Source organism: Diabrotica virgifera, chromosome 7 (assembly GCF_917563875.1).
Source record: "Diabrotica virgifera virgifera chromosome 7, PGI_DIABVI_V3a".
Classification (NCBI taxonomy): domain Eukaryota; kingdom Metazoa; phylum Arthropoda; class Insecta; order Coleoptera; family Chrysomelidae; genus Diabrotica; species Diabrotica virgifera.
The window spans coordinates 236,540,425-236,561,325 of record NC_065449.1 but is presented as its reverse complement, the minus strand read 5'-3'; the positions used below and the strand labels follow the sequence as shown (position 1 = coordinate 236,561,325).

General features: G+C 36.5%; 1 protein-coding gene across 2 annotated transcripts in view; it reads left to right on the top strand.

Annotated features, from left to right (window-relative positions):
* Nucleotides 1-17,778, top strand: part of LOC126888254 (endocuticle structural glycoprotein SgAbd-2-like) — a 34,973-nt gene extending 17,195 nt beyond the window's left edge. For both annotated transcript variants that reach the window (XM_050656350.1, XM_050656351.1), the window contains exons 2-3: nt 3,774-4,024; nt 16,618-17,778. In XM_050656350.1, coding sequence (XP_050512307.1) covers nt 3,774-4,024; nt 16,618-16,882 — 516 coding nt within the window. In that variant the 3' untranslated portion in view covers nt 16,883-17,778. The remainder of the gene's footprint in view (nt 1-3,773; nt 4,025-16,617) is intronic.
* Nucleotides 17,779-20,901: the final 3,123 nt, after the last annotated feature.

Genomic DNA, 20,901 nt, shown 5'->3' with positions numbered 1-20,901 from the left:
AGACAAATCGCCAAATGGAAGAAGATCATTGGGATGAAAAGATGGTCAGACAATGTCAATTGAGGCTAAAAACCGAATTAAAACAGGCATTGAGCCTATTTATATAGTAGGAAGAAGAAGAAGAAGAAAACAAGAAAACTAGAATACCTCGAACATACTAAACGTGGAAAGAGATACAACTTGCTCCAATTGATTATGCAGGGAACGATTCAAGGAAAAAGAAGCATATGGAGACGCAGAATATCGTGGCTGCGCAACCTGAGAGAATGGTACAGATGTATTACCTCAAATGAACTTTTCAGAGCAGATGTCTTTAAAGTCCGAATAGCTATGATGATTGCCCGACATCTGTGGCGGAGATGGCGGTTAAAGAAGAATTTTAAAATACGCAGCTTTACAAAAATTCTTGTGTAAAGAATCCTTAACCTATGTTGAAACCAAGTTCCTAAGAGAATGGAAATTCGACATAAAAAATCGTAAATAAAGTCACCATCATCAAAGGCCAATAAAATAAATTTAATTACCTACGCAAGTTACGCAAAAACTATTTAAAACAATTTGACACTAAAATATTTATCCGACAAGGATCTCGCCCAGATATATGTAAAAAAATGTTATATAATAATCTTCACATGAATAAAATATCCATGTCAGAGGTTATTCTGAGTATTGCCCATTTAAATAAGGAAGGTCACACAATAATCCAACGGATTAACTTCTTGTAATAAAACAGTGTTAACTAATAATATGCATATAAGCTATAGGGAAGTATATGTAAGTACCTACAAGAATATTGCACTTATTATGTGATTACATATTTGTGAATAATTAATTTTATGGCTTTTACTTTGACTTTCAAATTACAGCTATAAATTTGTACGGTTATATTAACATTAACATTTAACCAATAAACTCATAAACAGACATTTATTTTGACTTTTGAAAATATCTTGGACCGAACACATCACAAACAAAGAGGTTTTGAGAAATGTAAATAAAGAAATGGTGGTGACAACCTGTGATGAATACAGACTCCAGCTAAACACCGCAAAACAAAGGTGACCAGTGTTCTCAGACCTCCTGAAATTTCAGGAGACCTACTGATGGCGACCCTCGCCTACTGATCTACTGATGGCGTCCTTAAACCTCCTGATGAAGTGATGAAATTCTGAAATCATCTGGTTTTGTTCCAACTCGATACAAAACCGTTCTTGAATGATTACGAGGATGCGCAGTAACGAAAAATGTGTTACTGCGCAGAATTATTCGTCATTGCGCATGCGCGTAACGATTCAAGAACGGTTTTGTATGGAGTTTGAATTTTTCAGAATTTTATCCTATTTCATTTTTTTTTATTTTTATGCTTTAGCCGCCATCTAGCGTTGCCACAGCCGTCCCTTACAGATTTTATAGAGTTGCATGCCTACCTATAAACGTAAAAATACTCCACCAACTGATTCTACTGATTTTTCGTGGCGACATCTAGTTGCCAATCTATAAACGTAAAGACTGAAACTACAGAATTCTACCAATTTTTGAGGCGAGCGAGTCTCCTGAAATCTCCTGATCGTTCGTGGCGGCACCTCCTGATCCTCAAAAAAGTTATCTGGGAACACTGAAGGTGACGGTTGTCAGTAAAACGCCAATACAACCGGAAATGTTAACAGCTTATGGTGAACAACTGGAGAGAACAGTATCACCTACTTTAGTTGTAATCTAAATGAGTTCCCTGTTCAAAAATCACCACACACCTCTTGCTCAATAGACAAAATAGCCAAATTAGTTAGTCTTAGAGTACTCATTGTCGATCTTAAATAATTTTTAATCAATTTCAATTTTGAAAAACTTCTCTCACAGCTGGCATTGCTTATATCAACTGTGAAAAATATTCGGAAGATTATTAAAACATTGGGAAAAGTATCCTCCAGCTTGGATTTAACAAAAAATTTAAATAATTCAAGTGAGTCTGCATTAACCAATTTTTTTTCGTTGCCTGTAGCAGCAACGAAAGTCCGCAGTCGAACTCTTTCCAGCTTCAAATCCTGCCCATCAATTTCGTCAGATGTGTAGTCTAGGTTACATTCAGTGTTGTCTGGATCTAATAATATAGCCGGCGTTAGATAAGCGAACTTATTCATTAAATTCTCTAGCTGTTGAAAATGCTCACGAATTTCTACAATAACTCTATCTAACGAAGAAAACAGCTTTCGTCTCAACTCATTTTCACAAGACAAGTTAGCGTCTCTAGTTTCGCCATCAAAAATATGCTTTATTGTTATGCGGCTCCGAGGTTTTATGGTAATTCCAAGTTGTTCACAAATATTTTTTGCATAACCTACAGCGCCATTTGCCCAGTCCTCTCTTTTCTCTGTCAATATCATCTGCACAGCATTTACTTTCTGAGCGCACAATCTTATGTCAAATCCCTTTGTTTGTAAATATTTTTGTGCATTATTCAGTTAATGTAGCGCCGGTTGCCACAGGCCCAAAAAGCAAAGAAAGTAAAATGACTACATCGAAAAAAAAACAATTAACTTACATAACAAAATAAATATTTATTCTTTTTATAAGGAAACCAACTAACATATCAATCATTCTAAATAATTAAATTAAAATTAAAGCATTTAAAAAAAATCATAGGAAAACAACCAACTGAAACATTTATTCTTAATCATTAAATTAAAATTAAAGGCATTAAAAAAACTCTAACCAATTAAATGTTCGAACAAACCACCCTCTTGCAGTGAACAAAAACCTAATCGATTATACAATGCAAGTCTCATTGCATTCAGCTGATCTGGCTGTACCTGACTGCAGAGTTGAACAATTTTTTCTTGCAATTCGTATTAAAACAATTAAGTGTTTTCTTTATTCCACACACTGAATAACGCATAGGGTAGTAAAATATTTGCCGATGTATGTAATAGAAGTCATTCTCGCTGATCGTTAGGCATAAAAGAGGAATTATCACAAGTCATTATTATAGACGTTGTTGCCAGTCGCTACAAAGTATCGTTCAAAGAAAAGGAATTCCCCAAATTCGTCACAAAATAAGTAATGAATAATTCCGTACTCCTTTCAATCGGTCCGAATTTGTAGTTGCGATGATAATATAAAATGTTTCAAATATATACATAATATTTTTATTATTTATTGTTAAATTTTGCCGCCCCCTAAAAAGTTGCGCCAGGGGCGCTCGCCCCCACTACGCTACGCCACTGACTTAGAAACCTAAGAGATTGGTTTAACAGATCCTCTGCATCCTTTTTCCGAGATGCCGTCAACAAAATTAATGTAGCCAATTTGATAGCCAACGCTCGATTATCGAGCACGGCACATAAAGAAAAAGCAAAGAAATGAAAATCAAAATACAATCAAAACGAGAAAATTGGAATATCTCGGACATATTACATGTTGACAGAGAACATAAATATACTTGTTTCAACTGATTATGAAGTGATAGTTTCAAGGAAAAAAGCAAAGAACACATAGAATACCATTGGTGTACCATTGGTGTAGAATACCACGGATGTACATACATTAAATGAACTTTTTAGAGCAGTCGTCTCTAAAATCCGAATTATGATGTTTGCAGTCCTCCGTCGCGGAGATGGCACTTGAAGAAGAAGAAAGTTGCCGTCATGACTTTTTAAGTTTCTACTTAGTTTTTAATTATTTAAATGATTAGATTAGGTATTGTTTTAGAATTTTCACTCTTAGTCCTTCAAAACGTTGAATATCTCTTGTACTAATTACCTTTTTTTTATTTTTAGCTTATTTGTTTTTGTGCATTATGGTCCGTGGCCTCTGCCCGACCTAAGGCCCAATATTCAAATGATGGACAATATGACAACGGAAACCAATATGACAATGGAAACCAATATGACAATGGAAACCAGTATGACAACAACAATGGATTCGCTCCCAGTGCTGGTGGACATAATCAAGCATACCAAGACTCAAGAAGTGCCGTAATAACGAGATATGATTCTGACAATGATGGAGCTGGTACATACAACTATAAGTAAGGATGAATATGTATATTTATTAAAACTTTTTTGTTTGAATAATGAATCAATTGCACATGACTATTATTATTATCTATTTAAGAACAACCTTTTTTGTCGTCTTTATAGAGGAGGGTGTGAAATTTCTCTCGCGTGAATCCTTAGTGCAGGATTTATTCTTCGTAGTTCCGGCGATATTTCTTGAGGTATCGAATACCTACCTGATAAAACAGACCTTCTGTCATCCAGCGCTCCAAAAGAGTAAGGCGGTACGTCCGAGCAACACGTCGTAAGTGTTCTTTCAGAAGAACTCTGTTCCAGATTCCAGTGCGCGGTAAATTCATCGCACCTAGAACGACATTATTCCCCGCCTGGTACTATCTCCTTTTCCTCACAGTCTGACTCACATACTGTGACTCACTTGTTTGCCTCTTATCAAAACGTTTTATAAAGTTTCAACTTACATCTTTCCTTCTTACCTTTACCGTTAGTTAGCTGTCTTTTCTCGGCTTCTTTATACTTGATCACTGCACGGATGATGTCGTGTACACATACTATATAATAATTATTAGATCAACCGTACTTTTCGCTTTCCAAACACTAAATTGCCATGAGGATAAGCCTACTGATGTCTCCATCATAACATCGATGTGCCCTCGAAGCCTCCTTACCGCTTCCTTACCGCTTTTTACAGTTTACCGATGCATATAAAGAGACATATGGGGAAATACATTTCCTCAGATTTGAGCAGCAGTACTCGATGTCCTTCAAGTCTCAGGAAAGCTCTGTGCTTCCAGCAGTGCATCCGTGTGTTCCAGAAGATACGCAGACCTCAGGTGGGATCATGTGGGATTTGATCCAGTCCGGGAACCTGTGCGTATTGAGTGTAATCAAATGCTTTGACTAATTCATCCATGGTAAAAGGTACGGTCTGCTCACCTCTTCGTCTCTCCATACTCCGTGAGGTCTGATCCAGTCCGGGAACTTCTTCGTTTTGAGTGCAGTCAATGCTTCGGCTAGTTCATCCGTGGTAAAAGGTGAGGTCCGCTCATCTCTCCGTCCCTCCACACTCCGTGTTTTTGCCGGATAGAAAAAGCTCTCGTATTACCTCGAGCTCCTTGTCCATAGGGATTTCATACGGAAGGTATACATTGACCTTTTCCATGACGATCCTGCTTGCCCCATGGTTCTTTTCAGTCCCTTGCTCTCGCTAAACTTCTTCTAATGTCTTCTGTAAGGTTTTTTACCATGGGTATTTAATCTTGCATCATGCTCACTCTCCACTTAGTTAGTTCTTCGTTCTTTTCATACCATATTTACTGGAAATATATCTTTTGCTCATTCTACTCATTCATAAGAAGTATAAAAATCATATAACAAGTTGGCAAGCAATAAACGAAAGAATAATAACAGCGAATTTGACCGTAAAGGGGCGTCGTTTATCAATTGTAGGGGTATACGGACCGACTGATGATGCTAAAGTGGAAGAGAAAGAACAATATATCGCAATCTTAGAAGACACCATAATAGAAATCGGTAAAAGTCGGGAGCTCTTAGTTTTAGGAGATATGAATGCACGAGTGGGCAAAAAAATAGGAAGTAATGTCATTGGAAGGTATGGAGAAGAAATCCTAAATAATAATGGCGAGCGTAGAACTTTGTACGCGAAATGAACTAAAAGTCATGAACGGATTCTTCAAACACAAAGATATACATACTTTCACGTGGATTTAAACAACACGCAATTTGAAATCGATTATTGATTATCTAATTGTGGCCCAAAAAACTAAACTGAGAATCCTTGATGTTAGAGCATACAGAGGAGCAGAAACTGGAAGTGACCATTACTTGATAAAATTCCAAAATAATACTGCCTTCATGGGCCCAACAGAAACAGGGTGTCTCAGACTCAGGGAATGGACAGAAAATTGAAGCGGTTCGATATAATCTAGAAAGTTTAGAGCACCACAGTACAAAAATGCTATACAGAAGCCGACTAGATAATATATTGGATGAAGGAACACAGACACAAAACATAGAAAACGTACACGAACACATTATTTCAAGTATACACCAAGCCGCCAAAGAGGCGCTAGGTATAAAAGAAAATAGAATACATAAAGGTAATAGCTGGTGGAACGATCATCTATAAACACAAAAAGAAAATAAACAAAAACTATACCAAAAATGGTTAAACACTGGCCGGATAGAAGACAAGGAAAAATACAGAAACGCCCTCAAAAAATTTAAACAGGACGTATGGCAGATAAAAAATGATTCATGGGAAAAGAAATGTAATGAGTTGGAAACATATATAGGTGGTAGGAGAAGTAGAGAATCGTGGAGGTTTATCAAAACATTGAGATCAGATACAACAGAAAATGTAAGGCTTGACAACATAACAACAAATACATGGGAACAGCATTATAAATCCTTGCTGACTGAAGACCGCCCACAATACATACAAGAAGAATCAAGCCCAGTAATAGTAGAAGGTGAAGAAATAACAATAACAACAGAAATGGTACAGAAAGCTATCTCACAATTAAAAAATGGTCGGGCACCTGGCCCTGACAATGTTCCCGCAGAACTAATAAAATCAGGTTCAAAGAAATTAATCCGAATGATCACAGAATTCCTTCACAGAATTATTAACGGAGAACAAGTTCCAAAAAGCTGGAAAGAGGGCTGGATCTCTTCAATACACAAAAAGGGAAGTAAAAGTGATGTCAACAATTATAGGGGAATAACTGTAACAAGCACAATGAGCCGTTTATATGGCAGAATACAGAAAACCATTATTTGCGAAGAATATCAACCCTATGAATCCGAAGAACAGTGTGGTTTCAGGGCCGGACGATCTACGATTGATAATATATTCTGTCTAACACAGGTTATGGAAGAGGTTTTGGACAATACACACATATCTGCAACTGTCATCAAAGCCATACAATGCCTCTATAAAGATTCTATGTCAAGGGTAAAGATAGGTAACCATCTGTCATCTAGCTTCCAAGTAACAAAAGGCCTTAAACAAGGGTGCTGCTTATCTCCCATTCTTTTCAATATATATACCGACGGTGCTCTCAGACTTTGGAAGCAGAAATGCAGTGGTATGGGTATACCAATCGGAGACATAACATTATACACTTTGAATTACGCAGACGACCAGGTGGTAGTTGCCCAAGATAAGGAAGACTGAGAATATATGACCAGAAAATTGATGGAAGAATACAGGAAATGGGGTCTAGAGGTAAACATAAGGAAAACACAATATCTACACATCGGTAACCAAATACAACAGGAGGACCTAGATCTTGACGGAAGTGACTACATCAGGGGTTGTACAGAGTATATATTTTTTTATAGCCTTTTTTTCTATTCGAAATGTCGAATAAAGGCCTCTCCCATTTCTCGCCATTCATCTCTGTTTTGTGTGAGGCGTTTCCACATTGGTCCTGCGACTCTTCTGATGTCATCGCTCCAGCGCATTTGAGGTCTTCCTCTTGGTCTCTTCGCTTCGTACGGTCGCCAGTTTCCAACTTCCTTGCTCCATCTACCATTTTCGAGACGTTCGTTGTGTCCAGCCCATTTCCATTTTAATTTAGCCGCTTGTTCCACGGCATCCCTTACTTTTGTTTTGTTTCGGGTTGCTTCGTTTGTTTGCCGATCTATGAGTGAGATACCAAGCATCTGTCGTTCCATGGCTCTTTGAGTTTTTCTAATCTTGTCCATGTTCATTTTTGTGAATGTCCAGGTTTGAGCTCCGTAAGTGAGAACGGGAAGGATACAAGAATCAAACACTTTGGTTCGAAGGTATTGTGGTATCTTTTTGTCTTTTAGTATATATGAGAGTTTTCCGAATGCAGCCCATCCCATTCTTACTCGTCTGCTTATTTCGGTAGTTTGGTTTTCTTTGTTTACCTTGATATTCTGACCTAGATATATATATTCTTTTACATGTTCCACTTTTGTTCCTTGGATGGTTATCGTTGGTTGATCATCTTTGTTCGACATTAGCTTAGTTTTGCTTAAGTTCATTTTTAGTCCTTTTTTTAAGGATTCTCTATGAAGCTCATCGATCATCACCTTCAGTTCTTTCCAGCTGTCTGCTATTAGTACCACGTCATCTGCATATCTTAGGTGGTTTAAATACTTTCCATTTATCGAGAGTCCCTTTGTTTCCCAATTTAATGATTTAAAGATGTCTTCAAGTGCGGCAGTAAATAGTTTTGGAGATATGGTGTCTACCTGTCTTACTCCTCGGTTGATTTTGATTGGCCTAGTTTTCATGTCGTTATCCATCGTGACTACCATTTCAGCATGTTTGTATATATTATGTATTAATATCCTATATCTAGAATCGATTCTGCTATTGACCAGTGCTTCCTCAATAGCCCATAATTCTATGCTGTCAAAAGCTTTTTCGTAATCTATAAATGCTAAGCAGATTGGTAAATTGTATTCGTTAACTTTTTCTATTAGGATCTTTAGTGTGTGAAGATGGTCGCATGTACTGAAGCCTTTTCTAAAACCGGCTTGTTCTGCTGGTTGATATACATCGAACTTTGTTGTCAATCTATTTGTAATTATTTTTGTGAATGTTTTATAAAGTTGTGATAGTAGTGATATTGGACGATAATTTTTCAGATCTGTATTGTCACCTTTTTTGTGTATTAAGATTGTGTTAGCAGTATTCCATTCCTTTGGTATGTTTCCTTCAAATAGGCATTTATTAAAAAGTATTTTTAGGTATCTGATAACTTCTTCCCCGCCGTCTTTCAGCATTTCTGCCAGAATTCCATCGTTACCCGGTGCTTTATTTCTTTTCATTTCTTTAAGTGCATTTTCTATTTCTGCTTCGCTTATTTCGGGCATTAATTCAGAGTTTACGTTTGTTATTTGTCTTTTCAGATTTTGCTTTGGACAGTCGGGGGGATCGTTTTTTGAATGGTATAATTCAGTACAGAAGTATATTTCAGACTTCGATTTTTCTCTATCACTTCTTCTATATGGTCTTCTTGCTGTTTTCTAATATCGTCTTTTATCTGTTTTCGTATGGCTCGGTTAAGTTCCTTGTATTCTGTGGTATTTCTTTTGTTTCGTGACAAGAGCTCTCTTCGTTGTTTCAGCATATTCTGCGATTCTGCACTTATTTTGGATTTTTTATTTTTATGACGGGTCGCTATTTCAGAGCTGGTACTCAATAGTTCTTTTGTTATAACTGAGTTAATTTTATTTATGCTGAGTTGTTCTAGATTCAGTGCTTGGGCGGTTTTTAATTTACTAGCATATTTTTCTTTATCGGCTTTTAGCTTTTCTGTATCTATTTGTGTCGTGTTCTTAAAGTTAGTTCTACGTTTGCTATACCCAATTCTTAGTTTAGCTCTAACCATTCTATGATCGCTTCCCAGAGAGACCGAATTTATTACTGTTACATCTTCTACGATATCTTTCTTGTTACACATGATGTAATCAATTTCGTTCCGTGTTTTTCCGTTTTGTGATAACCACGTCCACTTCCTTTGCGGTTTTTTCTTATAAAATGTGTTCATTGCAAAATATTTGTTGCTATGTAGGAAGTTCACAAGGGTTTCTCCTCTATCATTTCTAACACCATAGCCGAATTCACCAATATAGCTTTCAGTTTCTTCTAGTCGTTGTCCGATCTTAGCGTTGAAATCTCCTATTATTAGTGTATAGGTGCTGTGATAGCACGTGTTGGTTTCTATTATTTTCTCGTAGAACTCATCTATCTCTTCATCGGGATGTGTTGAAGTTGGGGCGTACACTTGAATAATTTTTAGGGTGATTTTCTCGTGTATATTCATCATAATCATTGCAATTCTTTCCGAGATTCCCACATATTGTTCTATTCTACTAGCATATTTCTTAGAAACCAGAAATCCTACGCCGTTTAGACTTTGCTCATCGTGCCCTTTGTAATACAAGATGTTACCTGATTGCAATGTTATGCGCTCTTCGCCTTTCCTTTTTACCTCTGCGAGACCAATTATGTCCCAGTTCAGGTCCTTTATTTCTTCTTCTAGCTCATAGATTTTCTCATCTTTGTTTAATGACATTACGTTGAGTGTTGCTATATTCAAATTTGTAGTTTTTAGCGATTTCTTGCTTCCCCCAGATTCCGTGAAGCTGTCCTTTTTTATAAAGGAGTGGGACTTGCCAACACTGTATGACTTACCCACCTGGGGACCTACTCCTATCGTTTTAGAATTCGCCATAGTTTTGGGGAGGTTATTAGCCTTAAAACACCGCGCTGGCCAGACGTGTTGGTGAGTGTTTAATCAGCCGTCCATTCTGGATAAGACGCTATTCGTAGCCGCCCACTCTGGATCAGACGCTACAATTTGTGATCCTATACAATCCCTAAAATCAAGGGTTGCCAGCTCCGCCATCTTCGCCGTACCGAAAGTATTCTTCTTCGCCTTGGATGCCGTTCTGGACTTCATCCGTGACCCTGGACAAGGGACCCTTAGCAGGTGCTAGCTTCCCGGGTCAAGAAGCTCCTGGAATCTGCGGGGGGCAGGGATTGATTCACTTTCCCTGTTAGGACTATCCAATAGAATCCATAGGACTCCAAAAGAGTTCCTACCCGCTACCCATACAGAGTATATATATCTAGGGTTTAAATTAACAAATAGTGGAAGAACGGAACCCAGTATAGATGATAGAGTGACGAAGGCTAGAAAGGTTACTAGAGCCCTAAACCCTGTCTTATGGCAACATAACATAAATTTAAATACAAAAATGAGGATGTACGACGCTATTCTGAAACCAATTTTAACGTATGGCTCCGAAGTGTGGCAAATGACAAAAAAATCCGAAAATAAGCTGCTTACTACTGAAATGGATTTTTTTAGAAGATCTGCCAGAATATCGAGATGGGACCATGTTCGAAATGAACAGATCAGAGAAAAAGTAGGTAAGCAGAAAACAATAGTGGACGAGGTACAACGAAACCAACTTACTTGGTATGGACACGTCCAACGAATGGGAGATGAAAGATTACCAAAAATTACAATGAGATGGATACCGCCAGGAAAACGGAAAAGAGGAAGGCCACCGACCTCCTGGAAACAAGGAATTACAAAAGCCATGTCAGAAAGAAATCTTCAAGAAAATGACTGGCTAGATCGACAGGCTTGGCGATTGGGTACCGGAAGGCGTAGAACGCTATAGAACCGGTTATATATATATATATATATATATATATATATATATATATATATTGCTTCCGATGGCCTTATTGATAACATCCTTTCTTCTTTATGTGCCTTGTGCGTTCCGAAGATTTGCAATTAACATAGCTATTCTGACTTTATTTACGGCAGATCTGAATAGTTCGGCAGATGATAATCCGAACCATTGCCGCAAGTTTTGAATCCACGAGTGTCTTCTCATCCGTGGACCCATTCTGGTGTCTATTTTCCCTTGGATGATCAGTTGTAGTACTCTATATTTATTGTGCCTCATGACGTGACCCAAGTATTCCAACTTTCTTTTCTTTATAGTTATTCTTACCTCTATATTTAATTATCCGGCGTAGTACCTCCTGGTTGGTCACGTGCTCGGTCCAGGATATACGTAACATATATCGGTAAGCCCACATTTTGAAGGCCTCTACTTTGTTCATCAATGTGGCGGTCATTGTCCACGCCTCCATTCCTTATAACATGCTTTACATTTTGTAAATCTAAAAAATGGATATTTTCTAAATCAAGTTTGCGTAAAGCCTAAGCTATCCATCTATTCATATTTCTGGATCCCTCCCTAACATAATCCCTTATTGTTTGTATTTATGCTCATTTTAAACCACCATTTTTTATTCCAATTCTTCCAATTCTAGGAAAGTACCTATTTTGTTATACAGGGTGTTTCAATAATAATTGTCCATATAGTAACTGGACAAACCTTAGCACAAAATACGAAGATTTAACCTAAAACACTTAAATAAAATATGGTTCCTTACTGAGTTACAGGGTGTTTTATTAAAAAATTTAAAAACTATTTTTGCTCAGCATTTTAAAACTATTCGACGTATCCTTTTCATACTTGGCAGGAAGTATAGGTACTGTACAAACTACTAAAATATGTTAAACAAACGTTTCTGGCTATTACCAGAGGCGTACGACGGGGGAAAGTGAATGGTTGATCCTTTCCAAATTCTACGCCACTGGCGGAATTGCCATTTTAGTTTAATTATTGAATTCTCCAATACTTTCTATGAAGATAATATACTCTTCATTCGTAATGATAAAGTCATTAGTTTTCGAGATCTTTGAAGTTAAAAATTAAACGACACGGTTATTTTGATTAATATATTGTGTCGCTCCATTTTTAAATTCAAATATCTCGAAAACTTATCATTTTATCGTTCCAAATGAAGAGTACATTATTTACATAAAAAGTACTGGAAAATCAAAAAATTACACTAAAATAGCTATTTCGTCAGTGGCGTACAATTTGGGAAGGGTCAACCAGCCACTATCCCCTGTCGTACGCCTCTGGTGGTAGCTAGAAACGTTTATTTATCATAATTTAGTAAGGTGTACAGTACCTACACTTTCTGCCAAGTATGATAAGGATACGCCAAATAGTTTTAAAGTACTGGGTACAAATAATTTTTAAATTTTAATCTTATGAATCATATAAAATAATCAAAATAACTGTGCCGTTTCATATTTAACTTCAAATATCTCGAAAACTAATGACTTTTTCGTTATCAAAGAAGAGTATATTAATACGAAAATAGTAATTCCTCCAGGGGCGTAGAATTTGAGAAGGGTCAACCATTCACTATCCCCTGTTGTACGCCTCTGGTAGTAGCTAGAAACGTTTGTTTATCATAATTTAGTAGGTTGTATAGTAGTCGCACTTTCTGCCAAGTATGAAAAAGGTACGTTGAATAGTTTTAAAATGCTGAGCAAAAATAGTTTTTAAATTTTTAGATAAAACACCCTGTAACTCAGTAATGGACCACATTTTATTTAAGTGTTTTAGGTTAAATCTTCGTATTTTGTGCTAAGGTTGGTCCAGTTACTATATGGACAATTATTAATGAAACACCCTGTACATATAGTGGTATACACCCTAGATATGGTTGTTTATTCATAATAGATTTAACTTGCAAACCATTTAGGTCATAGTTTTAGAAATATTAACCATCTATACATTCCCCATTTGGTTTCAAATTCAGAAAATGGTTGGTTTATTTATTATTTGATGTTCTACTTTTTTACATAAATATGTCATTCTGAAGCTATTTTCTTGTGGCATTTTTGTAATTAACTATATTTTAATGGGAAATAAGCCATAATTTTACTAAACAATGATTTTATTAAAGTATCGACGTCCAAATCGGTTGCCGTTGTCAAAATACAAAAAATATTAATGAATATTTTTATAACAAAACATTAATATTTTTTGTATTTTGACAACGGCTTTTGATTTGGACGTCGAAACGTTAATAAAATCATTTAGTAAAATTGTGGCTTATTTCTCATTAAAAATAGTTTTTTACACATACTAAAACAATTATTCATAAGAAGAGCGAAACAACTAATATGATACTGCCATGTACAGAGAATGCCAGATAACAGGATCCCTAAACAGATTTTGACCTGGACACCACAAGGGACAAGGAAAAGCGTTGCATCAGAATAATGCAATCTGTTATCTGCAATTTTTGTCTAAACTGGGATTTTTACGTAACTTGGTTCTATTTTATGTTCTTCACCTTAATCTGATACTATCACCGACATCTATTAACTTCTTCTTCTTCATGTGCCGTGCTCGATTATCGAACGTTGGCTATCAAATTGGCTATAGTAATTTTGTTAACGGCAGCTCGGAAAAGGGATGCAGAGGATCTGTTATACCATTCTCTCAGGTTTTTAAGCCATGACGTTCTTCTTCGACCTGGCCCTCTTCTTCCGTCTACCTTGCCTTGTATTATTAAATGGAGTATATTATATTTCTCTGGGTGTCGCATAACATGGCCAAAATATTCAAGTTTTCGATTTTTAACTGTTCTGATGACTTCTGTGACTTTTCCCATCCGGTGCAAAACAACTTCGTTACGAACTCTATCCAACCAACTTATTCGTAGGATTCTTCGGTATACCCAAATTTCAAAGGCTTCCAATTTCTTGAGAAGAGTATCTGTTAAAGTCCAACCTTCGACACCGTACAAAAGAGTAGAGAACACATAACATCTCACTAATTTAATTTTAAGATTCAAAGTAATGTTGTTTCCACATAAAAGTTTCTTTATCTTAAAGAATGCAGCTCTGGCCTTCTCTATACGTATTCTAATTTCTTTGCTCATGTCCCAGTTCTCATTTAGATTACAACCAAGGTAGGTGATACTGTTAGTTCTTTCTAATTGTTCACCATAAGCTGTTACTACTTCCGGTTGTATTGGCGTCTTACTGACAACCATCACCTTGGTCTTTGCGGTGTTTAGCTTGAGTCCATATTCATCACACGTTGTGGTAATCCTATTAATCAGATGTTGAAGTTCTTCATAATTGCTCGCAATTAACACCGTGTCATCCGCATATCTCAAATTATTAATATTGACGCCATTCATTTTGATACCACATTGAGCATTATCCACTGCTTTATTGAAAACAAATTCAGAATAGATGTTAAATATTAGTGGGGACAAAATGCAGCCCTGCCTTACTCCTCTTCGTATTTGAAGTTCTTCAGACGTGTCCCAGCCAATCCTGATGTTTGCACGTTGATGCCAGTAGAGATTTTTGATAATGCGTAGGTCTTTATCATCAATACCCACTTTCTGAAGAATAGCAATCATTTCCGTATGTTTTACCCGATCAAAGGCCTTCTCAAAGTCAATGAAACACATATAAACCGGATGTCCGACATCTCTGCATCTCTGTACCATAACCTGAATACTAAACAGTGCTTCTCTGGTCCCAAGGTTATTGCGGAATCCAAACTGTGTATCACCAAGCTGTTCTTCTATTTTTTGGTACATCCTAGAGTGCAAAATTCGTAGAAATATCTTTAACATCTATTAACAGGTGGCTGAAATACGTATGTTACAGGGTTTTTCCTCAGAGAATTTTAAATGTTGATAAGTTAACAAGGTTCTAACTGACATAAAAACAGCCAACTAAGCACACAAAATCCTATCTGCAAGAACTAGAAGTGTGTATAAGTTAGCAATAAAACTTTATTAAATAACTTGAAGTTGTTCTATTATGTACTAATTGTTAAACAAGGGTATATGTGGAAGATAGAACTGAATTAAATAAGTTTAAGTCATTTCTCAAATCAGAACTCAATAAGATCAACAGAACTCTACAGCAGATCCAATAAGTTGTAAATTGGAGCTGGAAGGTCAGATAATAGAACAAGTGATGGGGTTTAAATACTTAGGCATCACACTATCTAGCTACGGAAGGCTCGAAACAAAAGTGGAAGATCAAGTGAATAGAGCAAACAGAGAAGTAGGTTGCCTGAATGACACAATATGGAGAAATAAAAATATCGGAAAAGAAATGAAAGGCAGAATTTACAAAACAGTCTTTAGATCCATAATGACATACGCGGCAGAAATACGACCCGGCACAGAGAGGACAAAAAGATTGATCGAAACAGCGGAGATGAAAACCCTTTAAAAAATCGATGGTAAGACTCTATGGGACAGAGCTAGAAGTACATATATACGACGGAGATGCAAGGTCAAAAGCATTAATAACTGAGTAAGAAACAGAAGAATAGAATGGAATGACCACATAAGCCGAATGACAACAAGTAGGATAATCAGGACAGCGAGAGACTGCTCCCCAATAGGAAGACGATCAGTGGGAAGACCACGAAAACGATGGAACTACAACTTACTAGAGGCACATTGAAAAAACAGACAGAGTTATCTCTATATAAAAAGAAGAAGAATTCAGAACTTCTTTGTATTAACTTTTGAAGCAACCTTTTACTATTAATAAAAATATATTAATTTTTTAAAAAATTTACATTTTTAACACATAAAACTGGCGATTATAGCCAAATAAATACAAAACATAGAAGCTTTAAACAGTCATCACTAAAAATGGCACCGTAGACAGTTAGAACTTTGTTATTCCAATGCAACTAAAGAGGATGGCTGAGATGAAGTTGGAGGGAGGAAATTGAAAAAGAACTAGAGGAAAGAGAAATCCCTCCAGGTCTATGGTTAAACAGAGAAGAATGTCGGTTAGGAGTCGGAAGGCGTCGGAGACGGAGAACGCTGTAAACCGATAGTAGTACTATACTACATTCTTTTTAATTCTTTGATATTAAGAGTGGATCCGTACAGCCAAGAACACTTTTATTAATAATTGTAATATTAAATTGTATTATTATACTACGTTCGTTTCCATGGTAATTTTGAGGTTACACTGATCCGTGGGTGTATCATGTCGTCGCAATTTGTCATTGGTTACCAATTAATTTCTAACCAATGACAAGCTGCTACGACATGACACACCACACCCACCGGTAACGTGTCTCTCGAGCTTACCTTTAGAATGAACGTAGCTTAGGAATTTTTGATATATGTACTAATGTTGTATTATTTTAGCATCACCCAGAGTGACGGCATCTACAACGAACAATACGGCACAATAGAAAACGAAGGGACCGAGGATGAATCTTCAAGAGTATACGGTTATTACGCATACCCTGGTCCAAATGGAGAATTTTACTATGTTGAATATGTAGCAGACAAAGATGGGTTCAAGCCTGCCGGAAAGCACATACCTCAATCTGCTGGTGTTGGTAGAGTTGGCCAGCTCGGCATTCCTTCGGCAGCCATTGCCTCTCTCGCTGGTGGCGGATTGGGCTAATTTTAATATAGCTAGATCTTTATTTAAGAATTATAATAAGAGCCACTTAAAAGTATTTAGATGTCTTAATATATTTAAGTGTTCACTAACCTATTTTGAAATTGCTATATGATCTATTTCTTCAAATTTTGAATTTGCAGTAGCTGTATATAAAGATGGTATACCCATAGAGTAGGTGATCCTCCTAAAGTTTTCTTCAGCTTGAATTAGTTAGGACTTGATCATTTTTTCAATGGGTAATTGTTCAATTTTTTGCGTAACTTTAATTGAACTTAAAGTGAAAGAGTATGAGTATGTAAGAAATGTATTAAATATTAGTGTGTTTGAAATTAGATATATTCAATTGATAAAGCATTACTTTAATTTAGACTAAGTCAGCTAAGAGCTTTGATATCAAACGGATTACATTCATATTTTATTAAATGTACTCAATGCTCTGTTTTTTGTTTTTTTTACCACTAATATAGTAAAAGTTACTTGATTTTAAAGAAAAAAAAGTCAAGAGATAATGATATATTGTACGATTTATTGATAATATGACGAATACAAGAAATTTTGGACAATTAACAGAATATTCTCAGGTATTTAAAGTAACATATTACTTTATGTTCTTGATAAATGGAGAACAAAAAGTGGACAAAGGCAAAAATAAATCCAAAAAATGGGTAATGTGTATATGCAATTTCAAAAATTACAAACCAGATTTTAAAGTTAACGATACCTTTTTAAATATTTGTGATACCTATGTAACAGTTTATTAATAAATAATAGTGGCATAACTAGGAAGGAAATCAAATAAATATAGTGGCTCTGCCGTATTTAATTTTGTACATATTTATTTTAAGTATTTTAATGTAATTTTAATCAAATACAATTGTTATTTAATACACTGAAAATGATTTTTTCTTCTTCTTTAAGTGCCATCTCCGTTACAAAGTTTGGCAATAATGATAAATGTTTCTGTTATGAATTTCATCAGTACAGATACTTGCCCACCTCTGAATCAAGACGAAACGAAATTGTCTTTTTAATGCTGGGGCCACAGTAACGTCTAATGCCGTTAACTAACGTAGTATTTGCATTACAGAGATGGCAAATAATTAGGCATTAGGTGTTACTTTGGCCACATCATAAGGAGAATTTTAAAAATAGGTTGAAATCAATCCACCATAAGAACGCTGCCGCGAAATCTATTAATGAAAATAGGAAAGTCCCAAATAGAGAATACTATATTAAAAATAATAATATACACTAATTTAAATCTGAAAACTTTATTTCTGAAATCTGAAAAAAAATACAAGACGGATCCTAATAATTCTTTTTGCATTCGATTCGTGAATGCACCAGGAAACTTCGTGAACCGGAGCCATGATATAATATTGAAAAACTGCATACAAAAAATGCATTCGTAAAGTGCATCTCAAACAGACAATAAAAAAATTCAGAACTCGTCAATTATCGGCGGAAATTAGTTCAATTTTGTTACTCGGGAGTTTTTGGGGTCGCTGAAAACGAATATGACGTCAAAAGTGATCTCCGAAGTACCTGGTGCCAAGGGTACCTACTATTTACCTCGTCATTAAAATTCATTAAAAAATTAGTCAAAAATCATTACTCGGGAATTTTTGGGGCCGATAACGACAAATATGACATCAGAAGTGATTTTCGGTGTACCTGGTGCCCAGGGTACCTACTGTTTGGCTCTCTGATGGAGTTTTCGGCAAATTCATTAAACAATTAGCCAAAAATCATTACTTAAGGGTTTTTGGGTCGCTGACGACGAATATGACATCGGAAGTGATCTACGGAGTACCTGGTACCCAGGGTACCTACTGTTTACCTCGTGTTCTGGAGTTTCGTCGTAAGTGACCCCAAAACCCCCCGAGTAATTATTTTTGACTAAATTTTTAATAAATTTTTGGCCAAGAACTCCACAAGAGAGCTAAACAGTAGGTACCCTGGGCACCAGGTACTCAGAAAATCACTTCCGATGTCATATTCGTCGTTAACGGCCCCAAAAACCCCCCGATTAATGATTTTTGACTAATTTTTTAATGTATTTTAATTACGAGGTAAACAGTATGTACCCTTGGCACCAGGTACTCCGGAGATCACTTTTGGCATCATATTCGTTTTCAGCAACCCCACAAACCCCCCGAGTAACCAAATTGAACTCATATCCGCCGATAATTGACGAGTTCTGAATTTTTTTTATTTTCTGTTTTTAGATGCACTTTAAGAATGTATTTTTTGTATGCAGTTTTCAATATTTTATCATGGCTCAGGGTCTCAAAGTTTCTTGGCGCATTCACGAATCGAATGCAAAAAGATCCGTCTTGTACTTTTTTTTCGGAGGTTTAATGTTTTATTGCTTCGACTATTATCAGAACCTTTCTCTGTTAACATCCTAAATTAACATGCTTCCGCAATTTACAAGGCATAGAGACGACGAATATAGAAAACGGAAAGGATTCTACAATATGCAATCACATTCCCTTTTCAGTCGTGTAGGAAAAGGTACGAGAAAAGTTCCTAGTACTTACAATCTGAGTAAAGATAGAAGTGAATTAAAAGACAGTTTATGTTTCATTTCGATTCAGAGGCAAGGCATAATCTTCAGACAGCGGCTGTTTCTGTTATGAACTTTATCAGTGCAGATGCTTGCCCTGACTTTTTTCATTCCAACTTTTCAGCTTATATATTATTCTTCCTCCTACGTTCAATCTGTCTCCCTATTTTACCTTGGACTATAATTCGCAAGATGTCCTATTTTTCTCCACGCACTATATTTTTGTGATATTACAGTTCTCTTTCTTCTATTGTGCTTTCAACTAGTCTTTTTTCTTTATTCATTCTTCTTAAAACTTGGAAATGTTAGAAATGTTATCCACCACCGAGATCATCAAAATAATCTACGTTCATATTTCAAAGGAAATATCTTCTTATCACCTTTCGATTCAGCAACCACGATTTTTCCTTATTCTACTTTCTACCTGCTATCGCTAATAAATGAAGGAATAATAAATATCAAGCCTAAAGTTAAAGTAATCTTGAACTATGAAGGATTTTCACTAATCATTATTTTTCTTCAGATGCAAATCTGTGTCTGACCATATGTATCAGAGATAGTATGTCGTTAATCCCTACCCATTGTCTTATGTTTCGGAGCCAGGACATTTTCTTGCATCTCATTCCTCTCTTGTTTTCAATTTTACCCTCGATAAGTTTTTTTTCCTCTTGGAAGCCGTTCGTGCATGCACCCCGGTCGCACTGCAGCTTTTCAGCTTACTGTGCTTTCTTCCATTTGTTCTCATGACACCCAATCCAATATAGTAGTGCCCTTCACTAGCATGTAAAGGTCCATTGGGTTAGTGCCATGTACTGTCGGACTTGGTCTGCAGTCTCCATATATTGCTTGTCTCTTACGGTCCAGAGCCTCTCAATCGCACAATAAATGTCTGATTGTCTCGGTCTCTCTATTACATAGTCTGCAGCTGAGATCTCCGTCATATAGTCCTATCGTGTGTAGGTGTCCTTTTACTGGAAAGTGTCCAGTTAAGAAACCTGTAGTGATTTTGAGCTGATTCCTCTTCATTTTAAACAGTTCTTTAGATCTTTTTGCGCATGTCTGAGATATAAATCTCTTCGCATGCTTTTGCGTGGGAATTTCTTCCCAGTATTCTTTGTGCTGTCTTCGTATCCAGCCTCTTAATCGGTCTCTGATTGTGCTTTTGGGCACTCCCAGTGCCGGTTCTGGACCAAAGTATCTTGTTGCTGATCCTCGTCTAGCAAGTTCGTCAGCTTTCTCATTACCAGCGATCCCTTGATGTCCAGGCACCCAAATGAGTTTTACCTCATTATGTTCCGCCTGGGTTCAAGTTCTTCGCGGCATTCCTACACAAGCCTTGAGGTTATCGTTGGATTCTTTAAAGCCCTCAAGGCCGCTTGGCTTTCTGAACAGATATTGATTCTCTTATTAGTGTAAATCCTCAATCTGTTTATCTATGCATAGTGCAGGA